The 20,322-nt window shown below is 34.0% G+C and overlaps 1 protein-coding gene across 1 annotated transcript; it reads right to left on the minus strand.

The window, feature by feature from the left end:
* Positions 1–1,240: 1,240 nt before the first annotated feature.
* On the minus strand, positions 1,241–3,708 carry LOC128864758 (gustatory receptor for bitter taste 22e-like). The gene is made up of 2 exons (XM_054104515.1): positions 2,806–3,708; positions 1,241–1,393 (listed from the first exon to the last, which is right to left on the minus strand). The coding sequence occupies exons 1-2, from the start codon at positions 3,706–3,708 to the stop codon at positions 1,241–1,243; spliced, it is 1,056 nt and encodes a 351-aa protein (XP_053960490.1).
* Between the last annotated feature and the right edge of the window lie 16,614 nt (positions 3,709–20,322).

Genomic DNA, 20,322 nt, shown 5'->3' on the forward strand with positions numbered 1-20,322 from the left:
TGAATTTTTATTTTTTGAATGAATTTAATGAATTTTTTAATACAGTCTTATAGATAATTTCATGGCAATTTTTCACTACTTTTTCCAATAAATCTGAATAGTAAATCTAAATGAGCACAGTCAACACAAATACGGAGCAAACGATAGTCAGTCCGTATCAATTCTTGCGCGAACTGTATTTTGTAGGCACGCAAGCCGAGATCCTTTTTTTTAATTTTCCACGAAGTCGAAGTACAAAAGCCAACGAGTTGAGAATGACTACGAATCGACATTCCGGCATCTTCTAACACTTCGCTCTATGAACTACGCGAGGAGATTAATTTTAATTTTTTTCTTCTTTTTTCTTATTTCTCTTATTTCCCCAATTCGCAAGCGGGTTTCTGGTGTTCAACGATTCATGATGACTTGCTAAATTTCGCTGAAGAGAAATGTCAACATAGCTTGCCATTCTCAGCTGTCAAACCATAGTTATTCATTTAAAAAGTTTGGCCTGACTGGTTGAAATAGTTGAAAGTCATTGATTTCTTCATTTTCTTTAATTTTTGTTTTTATAAAATCCATATCCTAACATACACTTCGGTATAGAAAGCAGATAAAAGCATATCATTCAAACCAAACAAAATATATTTGAGCAGAAATTTAAACGTGACGATTCAAGATGATGCCGAATAAGTGCAAACTGTGACATTTAAATTTTAAGTAAAGATATTTTTTTGGCTGATACTTCTCGGAACTGTCGGAACTGTCGTGTTGAAGGGTGTAAATACACCCTAAACCTGTTTCCCTTGTTCTTATGCTTTCCTACTCAGATATTAGTTCCACACTCAACGTACATTTGTTGCAAAAATGTTTCCATTTCCTCGTATTAGTTTCATCTTTCATTCCCATTTTCTTAAATTTTTTGTTTGTTTTACATACGAACACACTTACAAATGTCATGTGTACAATTTTATATCACTTTCCCGATACTTTCCGCAAACTTTGAGGCACTAGACGCATACCCTTAGAATTTCTTACCTCACTAATTTTCGTCAGGGTTTCCATTTGTTTGTTTTATTTCCTTTATTACATATTTTGAGAAATCAAAGTATGTCACTAATTCTGCGAATAATAATAAATTTCAATCATATTTTATTTTTAAAATTCCTGATTCGATTTCGCACGAAAATTTCGCACCAAATTGATTTATTTGTTAAAACACAGTGAATGTTTAGCTCTTAACAAAATTGTTCATTTGGGCTTATAAATTTTCGTAATCAAATTGCACTAATACCACCAAATACAAAATCGTTGCAGTCATGAAACTGGCGCCCGTACGAAAATTCCACTCAAACAAGCCACAGAAACGGAAGCGCGTACTTTCGCCGGCCATAAATATGTTAAGCATTTCGAGCTGAAAATAAGTAATAGACTAAAAACTATTAACACATTTATGCATATGAAGGGAATTTAATATTTCTAAGATATTCAAAGCAACTGAATTTATGAGCAAACACTAGTAAATTATAATAGAAAACAAGAGAAGTTAAAAATAAATATAAAATATATAAAAATAAATAAATATAAAAATAATAAATAAATATTCAATAGTCGCAAATTTGTTTTGGATTATCGGCTGATAAAGGGGTTTTCAATAAGGGCGGGTAGATGTTGAAATGGAATAAAATGGCGTTTGCTGTGTGGCACGTAGCGCCGTCCTGCTGGAACCACATGTCGTCTAGGTCCATATGGTTCAATATGGGCCATAAGAAATTGGAAGGGCCACCACGTCTACCCAAAAATGGGCGCAATGCGCGCAACGTTTGCGTTAATGAACACTCAGTTTGATAATAAAATTTTGTCATTTGAACGTGCTGTTCAATCGTGTAGCTTGCCATGATGATTTGGCATAAACAACTGAATAATAAACAAAAGATTTGACAGATGTCACCAAAACAAAATGGCTGTCACAGGGCGCCAAAATCGACCCGCGCCAATTGAAAAACCCTATATAAATTAATTGTTAATCTGTTAATCGTTAATCGACTTTATGATTTTTCATTATATTCCAAAAAACGCTAGGAGTTTCAAAATTTACTAATATACTTTTTGGTTATATCAATACTTGTGCGTTTGTCTGGGATCTGTAACATTTTCCCTAGTTCAGCTTTCTTACAAACATCTTTGAGATCTCTCTCGATTCCGGCACCATTTTTACTACAAAATTTGCTTCTGAGTTAAAATTTTAAAACTATCTTTTGAGGCTAAATACAAAAAAACACTATTCGTCAAAAATCGGTTCAAAATTATACGTTGGCCTTTTTCAATTATAACATATATTATATAAAACTACATAGTCTCAAACTTTATGCAAATACAAATAAAAAAAAACATGTTACAAAATTTTCATTAAAATTTAAATTAATTAATAAATTGTTTTAGAAAATTTTCTATTTTATAAAATTACATACTAAAAAAAATCAAACTTAATACAATTAAGAAAAATTTAACAAATTTTTAAAAAATTTAAATTTAACAAATTTTTGTGCCAGAAGTTCTAGAAAAATTATGCAGTTTCATAGCTCATTGAACTTTGTTTTAATTAAATGCAAATTCTTTTTTCATTATCTTTTTTTTTAATTTTTTTTCAATTTTTGTTTGTTTTTGCTTTAATTTTTTTGCTTTTTATATGCTTTTTGTTGTGGCCCCATATATTTTGAACGTCCACAATCCCGCGCGCTTTAAATTAATGTTTACCAGCTTTCAGTTTTTACGATTATTGCTTTTAAAACATTAAATTTAACTGGCTCTAAAATTTCCACTCACATCTTGCACAATTTCCGCTGGCACTCCTTTCGACTGGCATAATTCCTTCAATATGAAACTCGTCTCTTTGGACGATGTCATGGCCTGTTCACAAATAACCATGAAGCAGCACAAATCCAGTACATTGATGAGACAAATTTGCGGGAATAGTGTTGGCGAGAACAATTTTCTAGGCAAGACTTTGCCACTCAAATAAACGAGGAAGTAAAAAATCGACATTACATTGCCAAACAGTATAACGACGAGAAATAGCAGCACCTGCCACTCGTATAGCTGATAAAGGCTTTTGGCCAAATGGCATATGCGCACATATTGGCGGCACATATCGGCAATTGCGGTTGCTCTGACACTTCTACACCCATCCGCTTGCTGGGCATTTTCAATCACTGAATACTTCACTTCAAATTCGATATCACTGGGATCTTCAATTGGTGTTAGTATAGGTGCATTGTGCACGACTTGTGCGCCTTCGGCTGTGAGCCATACTTGCACTACTTCTTTGAAATGCCAATTGAGTTGCTGTAGTTGTTGGCAGACGTTCAGGAGTGCAAAATAGAAATTAAAGACAGTCAAATGCGTCACATTCTTTGCCATACAAATGAAAACGATGTACAACACATAATTTAACGTTGGATTTGGATTGATGCCAAGCTTACCGCTGATGTGCGATGCGGATTGGAGTAGTGTCATTACACTTTTGGCTATGAGGCAATTATGAAAGTACGATTCGATATGTTGATTGGATTTCATGGGACACTCCTGTTGCCAGCGTTGCTGCTGTCGTTGTATGTCCAACAGTGCATTGTGGAGCCTCAAAAAGGCATGTCTTCCAAACCAATTTCTGGTGATTATCACGAACGAAGCGCTGATGCTGAAAAGTCGATGAGTAAAGGCGAGTAACATATTCAGTGGTTTGTCAGCGATAAAATGCACTTCGGTTACACTAACTCTTACGAAATATGCATAAATAATAAGCAACACTAAAAAAACATTTATAAATGGCCAATAGTAGGTGAGCCATTTGGTTGTTGTCAAATGTCCTGTACTTGAGTTGTAGTTATACGGATAAAGTCCATGTGCGGTTGAGAGCAGGAAGTGTGTGGATATGCAGGCGTTCGCAATCCTTGTCCGAGTTTGTTGCAGTACTTTTTTAAATGTATTCAGCCACATGTCCACTTGTTTACTGACCAAGACTCTACCAGACGCGACCAACTCGTACAGTTGACTTGAAAACACTTAGTTAATGAAATTAAGTTGATGGTAATGGCGCTAATTGTTTAATATTGATATAGCGTGAGAGTTGTTTTGATAGCACACATACACACTTACATAATTGGCGCATACATCTTTTATTGGAGGTTTGGCCGAGCTACACCTCCTCTTTGTGATGTGCGTCTTGATGTTGCTTCACAAATGGAGGGACCTACCGTTTTAAGCCGCCTCCGAATGGCACATGGTTTTTTGGGAGGGGCTTTGTCATGACATAAATACACTCGGAGGTTTGCCATTGCACCTGTGTGTAAAGCAATAAATATGAGCCAAATCGAAAAAAAAGAGTCAAAGTGTTTCAGAATGGTGAATTTATTGCTTGAAACGCAACTACGTATTTGTACTTTTTTCAATAGTTTATTACTTTCTATTTATAAAAATAATTTATTATTTATTACAGGATACTAAGTCATATGTCATGCCAGCTGCACTGACTTCACAAGTAATACAATTATGTATGAATGTAAGTTTACATGAACGTATTTTCTAAGGCACCAACATCTGAGTGGATCTCTCAACACTCAACTAAGTAGAAGTAGCCTACGTTGCTCCGGAAGTGTTGCTGTTTCTACAACTTTGGGTTCCTATTGTTGTTTGGCGTTGCCATTGCTGGCCAGAAGAGCGAAACAGAAGCAGCAGAGCGTTTATAGCCAGAGCGACAATGTGCATAATATAGCTGATAAATATGGTGAGAATTGTACGAGTATAAAGGAGAAAAAAAAAAAAACTTAGACCATCAGTTGGAAATGCATTTTACTAAAATAAAAAAAGAACAAAGGAGTCAAAATAGAACAAAGAAACCGAAACAAAGACGCCGTGACAAAAATAAGAACAACAAGGACAACAATATGAATAATAGCAGATGCTGTAAAGTGATGAATGTTAAAAGCAATTGAAGCATTTCTGCGCGCTGAGGAGTTTGGAGGTAAGTAGAGCCAGCAGAGACAGCCTGAAGGCAGATAAAAGTAGCGCGGATGAGAGTAGAGACTGTATTTATTATGGAACGGTTTGTAGGTAGGTGTGGCGAAAACAAATGCACTGCAGTTGAACATAAAGGCTCAGCTTAAAAATAAAATTTAAAAAATTATTGAAATGATGTAACATCAAGGAAAATAAAGTATAATATAAAAATAGTAAAATTTAGTTGTTAAAAACAAAAAATTAATTAATTAAAATAAACTAAAATAAAAAAATTAAGATAAAGTAAAAAAAAGAGAAAAATTAGTTAATAATATAGAATGAGATGGAATAAAAACATATAACAAAAGAAAATAAATGAAATTATAATAAAATAAAAAATATAGTTCAGTAAAGAACAAATAAAATATTACAAAATAAAAATTAATAATGTAAAATAAATTAAATTAAAGCAAAGTCGAAAGAAGTTTAAAAATAAAAATATAGTAATAATTCGATGTAATAAAAAAATAATGTATTAAAATAAAGAAAAAACTACAAAATAAATATAATAAAAGTGAAATAAAATAAATTAAACCAAATAAATTAAAATAAAATAGAATAATAAAATAAAAAGGGGTAAACAAATTAAAGCAACCGATTTTTTTGTCTGCCTTTTTTTGGTGTGGATGAGGGGGTTAAAAATGCTTAATGCATCATCAAACCCGCCGTCACAGCAATGGTGGTATGTCCGGGGACAAAAAAACTCTCTCTCCTTTGGAACCGTCGCCCAGTCTGGAACTGCTTTCGCATTACTTCAGAGTGGCGATCCAACTTCCTGATTACTATGCTTGGTCTACCTATTTGCCTGCGTCCAGGTCCCGCTTTTTTATGCGGAGAGATCTTTCCGCGAAACCACTGATGATTTCCCACGTTTCCTCGCTACTTAGCAACAACAGATTAAGGAAAATAAATAGTACAGAATTAAATGGAATGCAAAAATAAAATAGAAGAAAGAAAGAATAAAATAAAAAGTGATGTAAAATAAATAATTATAAAAAAAAAATAATGAATAAAATTAATAAAAGTGAAGATTAAAAAGTATAAACTAAAAATAAAAATATGGTTAAAATACAATTAAATAAAATAATAATATAAAATAAAAGAAAAAAATGCAAAATAAATAAATAAGTATTGAAATGAAAAAAAAATTAAATTTTAAATTAATTAATTAAAAAGAGAGCAAATTAAAATAAAAAATAACATAAAATAATATAAAATCAAGTGAAGTAGTTAAATACTAACAAAATAAAAAAATACAAAATTTGTATTGAAATAAAGTACAATAAAATAAAAATATAAATTTAATTTTAAATATAATAAATTAAATCAAATTAAAATAATATAAGATCATAAGAGATCCATTGAAAACCTTTGGGGAGATTTAAAGAAGCGAAGCGGAAAGGAAGCATTCAAAAATAAGAAGAATTCATGGCAAAAAACAAGGAACTATTGCATTCCTCTCGTAAAGAAAGCTGCTGAAAGATTATCAATTCTATGCCAAATCGAATACAAAAATTCGGTAATTTAAACTGCATTTTTAATAAAATCAATAAGTTCTTTTTGTATAGTATCTATTTCGTACCTATTTCAATGACCGCATGAATATTTGCTTTTTATTCCTATTGGCACTAGTTTAAGTTTTAAAATATCTTCGAATTGTTATTTATATTATTTATATTTATTAATCTATGGAATGAAGGCCACATACAATTGAATATCTGTTAATAATAATTTAAAAAATTTGCATTTTCCGTATGAAAGTAGGTATATCTATTTTAATGACCATATTTGTATATACCTAGTTCTGCCATAAATTCTGTTACAAGTCAAGTCCGTCATAGATATGAATTTGTAATACTTTTTTAATGATTTAATTTTATTTAATCATGTTAATAATATTTTTAATTTTCATTCGAAATGGTAACCATTTGCCTAGAAACAATTAGGTCATTCAGCTGTTGCAGCAGGCACGGTTCCCATGAATATTATCGTCGCTGCTCGAACCAAAGATTGTTTAAGACTCTCCAAATTTCTGTGAGGTGTTCGACAGGCCATATTCTTCAATTTCGACCACAAATTGTAGTCCAATGGTTTCATCAGGACTTACAGACAGCCACTCTTCTGCGGCTATGAACCCAGGAATATTGTTTTTTAGCCACTGCTGGGTGGTTGCTGGAAGATCCAACGCTCTCCATTGAAGAGAGTATTGCACAACTACTTCACCACGTCTTCTAAGACACCCTCCTAGTACACATTTGCCCCGGTCTTATTAACCCCTTTCTCGCAGAAATAAAGAGATGTAACTTTACAAGACACTCCCTACCAAACCATTACGGAGTCTGGATGGTGGCGACGCTGAGCACTTGGAACAACATTTTTTGCGACTTTAGAAAACTTAGCACAGATTTTGTCGTTTTGCGTTTTAAAAACTTCTTCAACAGTGAAAATTTTATCATCTGTGAAAAGGATATTTTCAACACTGTCGACCGCGTGCCACCGAAGAAGCTGCTTGCATCTGGCAAGTCTAATTTTCTTCAAACGCGTTGTCAAGAGATGACCGGTTGAGCGACGGAAGGCTTTCATGTGGAGATCGTCTCTAATTAGTCTTGACATAGATCTGGTCGATATATTTGTTTCCCTGGACATGATTTTCTGCTTTCTAACAAGATTTATGCGAACTCTTTCTCGAACGGCTTTAATGGCTGCACTGTTAACAAGCGAAATTTGCCACGAAACTGAGTATCATTTATGAGTAGACAACGCATACGTACAAAAGCGAAAATAACAGAATTATTTTCTGCGAATTTGTTCTCGCTGTATGTATTGAAAAATTTGTCACAGAATTTATGGCAAGACTAAGTATATAATTGGCGTTTATTTCCTGTTTGGGCGTTTGACCGACCTCTTCCTGCTATTTGTGGCGTACGTCTTGTTATTGTTTCACAAATGAAGGAACCGTTTTAAGCCAACTCTAACTGCACATGGATTTTTATGACGAGCTTTTGGGAGGCAGAAATACACATGGAGGGCGGCCGCTATTAGAAAAAACTTTCCCTTTCATTTGGTGTTTCAATCTTATTATTTCGGACCTGCCCACTTCGGCTATGGCGGTCGCCTTATTGCTGTTTCATAAAAACGGAAAAAAAATAGGTCATCTTCGCTCCAATGAAACTAAATCCACGTAATGGATACCTCGGTTTACGTTGCCTCTGAAAAATTATAGAGTCCTTTTAAAAATCAAATTGGTGTTAAAAGGTAAAGCTGAGTATTTAGCATTAACATATAAAATCTATAGTTTCTCGTGAATATGAAATTTTTTCTGAATATCAAAAAAGCTAAACTCCTGGCGTTAGATTCATTTTCTTCGTGATTCGACATGACTGGTGTAATTACATTCTTTGGCAGATGATGCTTTTAATGTTAATTAAAATATACTTAGTATTATGAATAAATACATGAATACTTGAATATAAATAAAAGAATTTGATTTCTACCAGCCACCTTCACTTACATTCGTATGAAAATAAAGAAATAAAAATAGTTGCACTTTATTAGAATGCCATTCACTTGTGAAAATTTAGTCAGTGTTAGAGTACGCAACAGCGAGCACACACTCTGAAGCCTTGTGCTATGTATGTGTGTAAGTGCTATATTCCCGCATGGTATAGTGGCAGAGGCGGCAACCGCGAACATGAGACTGTGCCCATGCACTACACGAATACTCCAACATTGTGCTTAGCTGTAATCAACTGAGCCACCGGACAGCTGCTTGCACTATTTTGGCTGCTGTGGCTTGGCTTTGCTCGGTTGGCTTGTTTTCGAGGCACTCAAAAACGCTGCTAAGCAACGCGCCCGCTAGTGACAGGACTAGCCGTAACCACACCAACAATGCGTTTCGCTCTTCTACTTACACATACTTGTACATTGTACGGTTGGGAGATAAACATAAAACAATGTGCTTTAGCTGCTTTCGGGATTATATTTTGGCGAAACGCAATAGCGTTAGCAACTGAGATGCCAATCCCAATAGCAGCTGCAGGGCACAATGACAGCGTGAACACGTTTTACACCACAAAGCTTGCACACAAGTGCAACAAAATATTGCACACGTCCACATTTACTACCACAAGCAATGCATGCTCGGAGAAGAGTGTGTTCTTTTTTGTTGTTATTTGTGCAAATAGTAGAGTACACATAGCAATTTACTAGCGGCAATGCAAGATTTCCCCACAAAGCATATTCTCTTGCTAGTTATTTTACGACTTTACTTTATTCGGCTTGAGCAGTAAATATTGATGTGCTGTTGCCATTGAGTACAGCAATGTTGTACAACATTTGTTGGCTGCTGGTGTGAGTGCACTACAAAATGTAATGTACATAAATGTTCTCCATACATATATAATATACATACCTGTGTGGGTGTGTGCATATGAAAAGCTAAATTACTCAGAAAACATTCTAGTTCATGAACTGGTGCATAATACATATGTAGTTCATAGGGGACTAGACTTGGACTAGTTGCAAAATTACCAATTAGAGCTGTAAACAAAACATATATTCTCTTTCTCTTAAAAATACGAATACTTCAAACATTAGGGATGCACACATGCCAATATTTCATTACGACGTTTTCTATGGCAAGGAGTGCCACTCCAGTGGTAGCACTTGTCATTGTAGATCATTTCGAGTTGAATCTGAGGCAAAATTTTAAAATAACAAGATGTTGACGTATCCTATCATATTATGACGCCACAAAAAAAGCATAATAAAAATCAGGTATTAGACGAACATAAATTTTGATGAACATAAATTATCTGCCCTTTTAGCGCTTAAGCTTGTGATTGCTTCAACAAAAAAAAAAAGGCGAGCACAATCAATAGAAAGAAGAACAACTGATGTAATAAGATATTATAAGTAAAAAAGACAAAATTTAATTAACTAACGGAATTTGAATTCCAATTTAATGAGACGCGTAATTTGTAAAAGTGAAATTTTAATAAATACACCAACAAATTGTGAAATGTTGAATGAAATATTTTTCAAACATTCATTTGTTAAGGGGGTAGTATGGTATTTTTTTTTTTTTTAATTATTCTATAACATCTTAAGATTATTGTGTGAAAGTTTGAAGTGCATTAGAGTAAAATTGACAAAGACACAAAGGATTAAGTATCTACCTCTCCAACCGGATTTCACGCTGCCGAAAATCTTTAAACGCGTTTTTCTCACACTTGCCTTTTTTACGGTCGGTGTCCACTGTAGATTCATATCTACTGCACCGATTCTTTTCAAATTTGGTTTTTTTGTTTCTTTACTTTATTCACGAGGTAATGACGTCGAGTTTTTTTTTTTTTTTTTTTAATTTTGTCATATTTTAAAACAACAAAGTTTTCAAGTTTTTTTTATGAAAAATCGGTGTTTTGACTTCAAAGCGCTTTAAAAAATTAAAAAAAAAAAATTCGACGTTGTTACCTGCGAAACTTTATTAGCTGATGAAATCAATTTGGTTTTTTGATTTTAGTTGATCCAGTAATGAGTTCTGAGGGACAAACTTTTTTATGAGACGTCCGCGAAGATTCGCTGCCACCAACTCATTTCTTCATAAAAATCAATGAAAATTTTACACAATATTCTCTACATATGACTTTATAATGAAGTAATTTTAAAATTTTGAATAAATCAACTGTGTCGACAAAAAAAATTTCGAAAAATATGCTTGTTTTACACCGAATTAACCATACTACCCCCTTAAGGGGTTAGGGGTAGTCAGAGGCCCGAAGAAATTATGATTTTCAATCATTTTTGTTTGCTAATCAATCACTTTATTTTACAAAAATGAAAATATAGCATTAATACACCATGTTTTTATGTTGCAAAATTTCCAAAAAAAAAAAAATTAATAATTGTAAAAGTTATCGCTGTTTGTGTGGAGCCCGTTTCTCCAGAAGTCCCTTGCGGTGATCATCGCAAATCCTTGGAGATTCATCTAAAACCAATCGGACAAGCGAAATTAGTTTTATTAATAAATAATCTTGTGCCTGATCGAAGCTTTGTTTGTTTTTCGAAAAAAAACCGACAATTAACTGTGAAAAAAATCGTAATTTTTGAAAAACAAAAAAACTCCTTCTATCAGGCACGAGTTTTTTATTTTTTTCAAAGTCAGTATAAATTTTATTGAAATCTACCAAGCGGTTTTTGAATTATAGTGATCACCATTTCAAGCAACATAGTTTTGAGAAAAACGCATTTAAAATTTTGTGAGCACCCGAGCGCTCTTTGTTTATTGTTGAATAACTCGAAAAGTATTTGTCGGCTTCACTTCAAATTTTCACACAATAGTTTTAAGATCCAATTTTTCGAAAATTCTGACTATCCCTAACCCCTTAAATGTAATGAAGCTCTATAAAATGTGTAATTCGTAAATAAATTTGTAAAAAAATATGTTAAATCCAATAAAAAATGTTAAGATAAAAAAAAGTTGTGAAATGTTTCCTGAAAAATATTTTCGTAACCTTAATTGTTAAATATTTTTAAGTTCCATGAAAAGGGTAATGCGTTAAAATAAAATTATTCGATGAATTGGCAGTCGGACTTAAAACCAACTCACTTAGACCATTGCCGATTCATTGTGATAAAAAATCAGATGAAGTTCGATAAAAAATGTTTAAATCAAAACAGAAATATTTATTTATATTTTATAGCAATATGTTTTTAGAACTTTCATCTAACAAATTGAATTAAATTTTATGAAATGTGTAATTTTATATTAAGTAATAAAATAATTTTAATATTATTTGCGTAATATTTTAATTTATATAAAACATGTACGGAAATTCAGCACTTACTATTTCATATTTAATTTCGAATTTTAAAAATAAAATCGTATTAAGTTGAATAAAAACTTCTACAAACTTTTGTTAATTTTTTTAACACAGTATTAAATTTTTTTTGGAACTTTCTTCTATCAAATTTATATGAATTTCCTGTAATGTCTACTTTTTGAAATTAAAACAATTTTAAATCCAACAAGAAATTTAAGGTGAAAAATTTTGTGTAATGTTTTAATTCATAAAAAAATATTTTTCAAATTTGCTTTTATCAAATTTATTTATGAAAATTTCATGAAATGTATAATTTTTAAAAACGAAATCATATTAAATATACAACAAATTTGAAGATAAAAAAATTTTAAAGGTTTAGGTTATCTAAATTTTTGAAATGTATAATTTTCAAAACAAATCATTTTAGTTCCAAAAAAATTTAATCTTTTAATGTTTTATTTCATAGCAAAATATTGTTGGAACTTTCTTCTATCAAATTTATATAAATTTCTTGAAATGTATAATTTTCAAAAATAAAATCATATGAAATCCAGCAACAAATTTAAAGATAAGAAAATATGTTGTTTAAAAATTTAATAAAATTTCGTCAAGTGTGCAATTTTAATATGAAGCCACAAATTTGGAGATAAAAAAGTAATATATTAATTAAATGATTAATAAAATAGTTTCGAACCATTCCCTTATCAGATTTATTTATGTAAATTTCCAGAAAAGTGTAATGTTAATGTTTGTGTTAATATTATTTTTCATAATAAAATATTGTTGAAATTCGCATATATTAATTTGTAGCAAAAATTCTCAACTCATACCAAACTGGTTATTTTCGTCACAAATTGAACTAGAATTTTTTGTACCTATACTAAACTAGTTCAATGACTGGTGTAACGTTGATTTGTGAATCGACCGGCATAATGCTAAAACAGAGGTCAACAATTGACATTTTGCAGTGCATTAAATAATAAATTAAAAATACCAGTTGCCTGCAAAAACAAAGGAAGACGAAGTATTGTACTAACTGATTCAATGGTAGTTCAAAACTAGTTACTAGTAGCCTTCACTGCATGGCATTCTCAGGCGTATGCTTTTACTTGTGTACTTGTCGAAAATATTAGTAAAATTGTTATCCACTGCGGGGCTTAAATAGCAGCAGCATATCAGTCGGTAATCCCTTTGACTATGTAAGCATTCCAACTAATATAAGAGACTAAGTCAACTGCGTATGTACGAGTATTTCAGTGAAGTTGTTGACAACATGAAATAGAAAAAAAATCATACATAGCGTTATGTTGAAGATTTCTGTGGGATTTGCGCATGACTTAAGTGGAAATGGTATGATTCGATTCCGTTTTGCATAAAGCGAGGCAAATAATGCAAAACAAACACACAAAAATCGAATGCCAATATAGTAAAAGCATATAATCTGAAGAGTTATTTTACATTAGTACTTATGCACATTCATGTATAGTTTTCCAGAAATTTGTATATCCCTGTTTCGTTTCTGAAATAAATCCGCAAGCAAAGTTTCGCTTCGCAAAGCTCAATGTTCTTTGAAGCGACATACAAATTACTCCATTTTTTTACCTCTTCGCCAGCACAGTTAACAGAGCAGCGTAGCTTAAATATGCGTGATCGATTGAAATAGGTGAAATGCTGTGGCTTCCTGTGACTTGTGTTCCCAGGTAGATTTTACGATGTGTCTAATCATGAACTCTCTAGATTATCAATTTATTTTCTCCTGTCTGTGGTGCTTATTATCACATTCCAATACCACAAAACATGGCGCATCGGCCTGTAGACCAACATTCCTGTGCCTGTGCCCCGTTTTGGCATTTGCCTCATACAAAAAATGTATTGCGTGAAATTAGGTCAAAAGAGGTTAACAACGATTCGCAATTCACAGAGAGAACGTAGGTTTGAATCTCGGTGAGACACCAAAATTAAAAAATATCTGCCGTTCGGAGTCGGCTTAACACTGTAGGTTCCTCCATTTGTGGAACAACATCAACACGCACACCACAAATATGAGGAGGAGCTTGGCCAAACACCCAAAAAGGGTGTACACGCCAATGATATAGGTATATATACAGGGTGAACGATATTCAAACTATTCAACCTATTCAAAACACCATAACTTTTTTGTGTGAAATTAGTTTTTATTGATTTCCAAGACAAAATTGTTCAAAAATTATTATAATTTTAACATATATTCACTTTAGCTCGATATGACCACCTTTTGCCTTGACTATAGCCTTCAAACTTTTTGGCCCATTTTCGTATAATCGCTTTTTATCAGCGCATCCATACTGGCATATTTTTTAGTCCTCACCTTGCTCTCCAAAATGGACCAGATGGAATAGTCCATCGGATTTGCGTCTGGCGAATTCGAAAGCCATTGAGGATTTTTTAACCATTCTTGGCTTGCACGAGCTTTATGAGACGGTGCCGAGTCGTGTTGGAATGTTCTTGGTATACGACCGAAATGTTTGCGTGTCCACGGCTCGGAAGCAGCTTTTAAAACATTTTCCCGGTAATAAGTCGCATTCACTTTGGCACCAGGCTCGATTGGAGAGCGTCCATCAGCGGTCACTGCGGCCCAAACCATTACTTGCGATGGGAAATTGCTTCGAGTGGCCATACGTAGCTCAAATTCTCATATGAGCGTTCGGTCAAGTAAACACGATCGTTTTGAGTGTTCATGAACTGCTCAATTGAGAAATTTTTTCCATCAGAAAACACAATGTGAGTAAATTCGCCACGTTCGTGCAAGCGCAACAACTCCTTTGCTCTTTCGTACCGAACTTTTTTTTGCTGGGGTGAAAGGTCGTGTGCTCTTTGGAACTTGTAAGCCTTGACCTTGAGCTCATTTTTCAATATGCGTCGAATGCTATCAGTTTACATATTTACACATATTTACACAGCTACCTCCTCCCACTTTTCTTCCGACTACTTCAGTTGCACTTGGAATTATTCTTCCTGTTATAAAACGTGGGCAGTGGAAACTGGCATGTTCCACGTCTTCTTATACATTGATGCAAACAGGACAGAATGGGCTGTCATCATGCCAGAAAGTCCAGAAGGGAACTGTGTCACATGGTAGGTTGTATCTCCAAGACTCCGATTTAGCCATGGTCGCAAATCGGGAATCAGTTTATAAGTCCATCGCCCTTTACTGGAGGTATTCCATCGGTCTTTCCACCTTGTAGTGACACAAGCCGCTCTTCTTCTCTTACCGTTTTTTTATTTATTTCGGCAATAATATAATATATATATATATATATATATATAATATAATATAGTCAATATGGGCCTTAAAATTTAACCTACAATCGATCATAGCTCCTAGGTATTTCAGAGCCGGTTGTGAGTGAACAATTTGCTCTCCCACTCTGATTCTCATATAAAAAAAAAAAAAATAAATAATTGGCGCGTACACTTCTGTTAGGTGTTTGGCCGAGCTCCTCCTCCTATTTGTGGTGTGCGTCTTGATGTTGTTCCACAAATGGAGGGACCTACAGTTTCAAGCCGACTCCGAACGGCAGATATTTTTATGAGGAGCTTTTTCATGGCAGAAATACACTCGGAGGTTTGCCATTGCCTGCCGAGCGGCGACCGCTATTAGAAAAATGTTTTTATTAATTTTGCTTTCACCGAGATTCGAACCAACGACCTCTCTGTGAATTCCGAAAGGTAATCACGCACCAACCCATTCGGCTACGGCGGCCGCGATTTCTCATATGCTCGACTTTTTTCCGACTTGTTATCAGAACCGCCTCCGTTTTTTACTCTGCCAATTTGAGTCCCGCCTGTTCGAGCCAATCTTTCACTTGTTTTATCGCTCCATTTGTAATCTGTTCCACTTCCTGTATGTGCTTAGCCACCGTCACTATCGCTATATCATCCGAAAAGCCTATTATTCTCACCTCTCTGGATACCGGTAAGCGAAGGGCTCTGTCGTACATGATATTCCAGAGGACAGGACCTAGGACCGATCCCTTTGTACACTTTGTACATATTTGTTCCAGCACTGCTCTCATACATCAATCAGAGAAGTAACTCCTTAATATCCTGAGAAGTTACGGCGGAATGCCAATTTCATACAGGCTATTCAAGATGTGCGACCAACTTGCCAAATTAAAGGCGTTTTTGACATCCAATGTGGTTACGGCACACTATTCCTTGGTGCCCAACGCCACCGCTTTCCTTTATTGCTTTAATAGCCGTTTTGACAACCGTAATAATTGCATCAACCGTCGAACGGTTTCTCCAGAAGCCAAACTGCATGGTACTCAATGCTCCCTTCTCCTCTAGTATAGGCAATAGTCTATTGCAAATAATACGCTCGAGTATTTTGCCTGTTGTGTCCAGCAGGCAAATCGGCCGGTACGAGGACGGATCATCGGCTGCTCCTTTTCCTTTTGGTATCAACACAAGTCGTTACAATTTCCACTTTGATAACACTTCACCTGTATATAAGTTAACAACAGTTAGAAACTTTATCGCTTAGTATGACTTCGTCTTTTCAAGGTTATTTTATCTTCGGTGTGGTAATAAGCAGGGCAACCTCAAATACCATATGTTCCAGTATCCAAAGCTTATTCTGCGCGAGAAAGAAATATATGCTTCCAACAAAAAGGAAAACGCAGGATTTTTTTACTCTAAAAACTTGTTACTTAATGATGATGTAAAGATATTCAGCTAAGCCAAAAAACAAAAAATAGCACGTCAATGATATAAAAACGGATATCAATCGAAAGGGGATATGCTCAGATAAAAAAATACATTTTTTTACTTTTAAACTTCCTTGTACTGCTTGATCTATAAAAGTATAAAGAAATATATGAAATAGATACAATGGAGGAATTTTCTCCAGCTTTGTTGGTTTTCGTTATCTCCGTTTCTAAACTCTTTTGTCTTGGTGTTTTGTATATTTATAGACGAGTACCAGATGTTTTAAGGGAGCCGAAATCCTGCTTGTCCTTTTTATGCGATACGTAATATCTTCACTTGAGGTACCATTTGAGGATTTTGTGCTATCCAGATTACAAATGGAGTTAACTTAAGCCAGCGAAGGCTTCGGGAGAGGAAAATTCATGTCATCTAAAAACATGGAAGTGCTAAAGCTGCAGCTCCCAATCACCCAGCTACCCAGAGATGATATCACTAAGGTGATCAAATTCGAAAATAAGTTCAGAATTAAGCTAAACAATAAACTGAACTGGAGTAGACCTGCATTCGAAAAGAAACTCCAGGAGTGTACCCTGCACTGGTACACAGATGGCTCGAAGACACCAGAATTTTTAAAAATGAAATGATTTTAAATATACAACAAATTTGAAGATAAAAAATTTTTAAAAAATTTTTAAAAATTTTTAGTTTATCTAAATTTTTTGAAATGTATAATTTTGGGCGCTGGAATTTACGGCCTCAGAACAAAACAGTTCTTGCCGATGGGCAGTTTTCCAAGCACCTTCCAAGAGGAGATGCATGCAATTTGTCTATGTGCAGAGATAAACTTAGACAGGAATGTCCAGAGCGAATTTGCCATTTTGAGTGACAGTCAGGCGGCAGTCTTGGCCCTATCGTCCTGTGAGATTAAATCCTCACTGGTACTTGAGTGTATCGAGAAACTTAATCTACTAGGAATGCACAAATTCATCCAGCTATTTTGGGCCTAGGACACAGGGGTATAACTGGGAACGAAATAGCGGACGCATTTGCGAGGGAGGCTGCGACCTCGCCCTTAAGGGGGTAGTTTGGTATTTTTTTTTTTTTCATTTTTTTTTTTTTTTTTTTTAAATTATTCTATAACATCTTAAGATTATTGTGTGAAAGTTTGAAGTGCATTAGAGTAAAATTGACAAAGACACAAAGGATTAAGTATCTACCTCTCCAACCGGATTTCACGCTGCCGAAAATCTTTAAACGCGTTTTTCTCACACTTGCCTTTTTTACGGTCGGTGTCCACTGTAGATTCATATCTACTGCACCGATTCTTTTCAAATTTGGTTTTTTTGTTGCTTTACTTTATTCACGAGGTAATGACGTCGAGTTTTTTTTTTTTTAAATTTTGTCATATTTTAAAACAACAAAGTTTTCAAGTTTTTTTTATGAAAAATCGGTGTTTTGACTTCAAAGCGCTTTAAAAAATTTAAAAAAAAAAAAAAAAAAAATAATTCGACGTTGTTACCTGCGAAACTTTATTAGCTGATGAAATCAATTTGGTTTTTTGATTTTAGTTGATCCAGTAATGAGTTCTGAGGGACACCGCAATAAAACTTTTTTATGAGACGTCCGCGAAGATTCGCTGCCACCAACTCATTTCTTCATAAAAATCAATGAAAATTTCACACAATATTCTTTAAATATGACTTTATAATGAAGTAATTTTAAAATTTTGAATAAATCAACTGTGTCGACAAAAAAAATTTCGAAAAATATGCTTGTTTTACACCGAATTAACCATACTACCCCCTTAATAGGGCCCGAATCCTTCCTTGCCATGGGACAACACACCATCAAGGAAAACATCAGGAGTGAAGAGCTAGGGCTAAGGGAAGTTTGCTGGCACCAATTTATGGGGTTACGCCCGGGGATCTCCTTACTAGGAGGGTACAACCAAAAGAAAATTATAACCCTCCCCAAGGATGATTTGAGAATGCTCACGGCATTCTCATAGGCCACTGCAGACTGCGAAGTCTTCTGCACATGATGGGGATTTGGTCTACCGTTTCTACTACCCGTTTATCTTCACAATATTTTGACCAGTTTTGACTACTTTACTTTTATATTTTGTTTCTTAGTTTTCCAAAATTTTTTTCATAAAAATAACTTTGATTCTACAACAAATATCATATGAATTCAAATTCAAAATATTTTTATACAAATTCAAAATAATTTTATAAGAATTTCGTAAAAAATGTGGGTACGCAGTTTTATAGCCCATTAAATTTTAGTAATGATTTTAATTTAAAAAAATGTGAATTAGCACGATAATTTTTGATAATTTTTTCCTTTAACGGTGTTGCGCATTTTCTCCATATAATATTTATGCACGATTTGATAATAAACAAAAATAAAGATAATAATTAGAAAAAATCTATGATGCAATAATGGAAATAAAAGCAAGTTAGCATAAGAAAAGTGTGTACCAATATTTAGATCAAGGTATAATTCACATTTTCCAATTTCTTGTACAAGCAGACTTGTCTTGTGCTTGCAGTAGAATGGCCCAAATAAAAAACATTTTAAAATTTCTTGATGCTACCTCCTAAATTGGTGCTAAGATTAAACAGTAGCCACTTATATAATTACGTTTTGTTTAATGTTTACTTGGTTGCCGATGGTAAAAATTACCATGGAATTTGCTTAGGAAAAAACTGCACTTTTCCGTAAATTTGGTATAAAATGTTTACAAATCGATATTATTTATTCTTCTCTTTTCATTTATCTGCACAACAAAAATGAATACCAAAATTAAAAAAAGAGATCTGCATATTTGATTCGTTGGTATTCGAAAATAAATATTCAAGTTTTGGACCGAAAATTAATTTGGAAATTGCAATTTCTGCTTATGAAAAATATACAGGTAGTTTAGGTTGGAAAGGAGAGAGCCTGCCTATTGTCGCCAATAGCAAAATATTCGTACGCAGTCTTTGCAATTTAAAATTTTTAGTCTCCCTAATAAAGTGCCACTAAGAAAAAATAGAGTTGCGTAAAATTTAAGTATGGAAAAATATACCTTTATCGTTAAATATATACCATAAAAACATATAACGTATCTGCTTATAGTTAAGTAACGCATGTAAATAGCTTATTCCGCATGTGCATATTAATTTTTCAGTCTAAGAGCTTGCATATTAGTGCGCACATATTTCTATGCATATACACATACGCGTGTACGTGCTTCATAAGCTGGTATATTTTTTATAAAATCTTTCCGAGTCCTGTGCAAGCACACAACATAATTTAAGCATCATATATGAGTGTGCGTATGACTACATCTTTTGAACTTCTTTTTTCGTTTCTTTGCCACTATTTTTCGCCTTTTAATTTCATATTTTATGAACCTTAATCCATGCTACTCACGCTGTCACCGAGACTGCTACCAGAGTTGGCGAAAGCAGGCTTACTGCCGCGCATTGCCTGTCGCGCGCTTTACTTCTTGACTCTCTGAATGTGCGTGAATATGCGTGTGAGTGCATGAGAGTGCTGTGCACTTGCGATGATGTGCGTTGGTCGTTGTTGCTGTGGCTGTCGCCGTCGAATCCTTAAGACTATAATGGGTTTTTTATGCAGATGCCTGGCAGTTTGGACCAAAAGGAATAGCGAAAACTGTTAATATTTAACCGAAAGAAAAGAAACGAGGGTAAAAATATGAAGCAACATTTCGCCCACGGCACACATGCACTCACACAATGCGTATGTAAACATATTTTGCTAGCTGCCA

Source organism: Anastrepha ludens, chromosome 5, assembly GCF_028408465.1.
Source record: "Anastrepha ludens isolate Willacy chromosome 5, idAnaLude1.1, whole genome shotgun sequence".
Taxonomy (NCBI): Eukaryota; Metazoa; Arthropoda; class Insecta; order Diptera; family Tephritidae; genus Anastrepha; species Anastrepha ludens.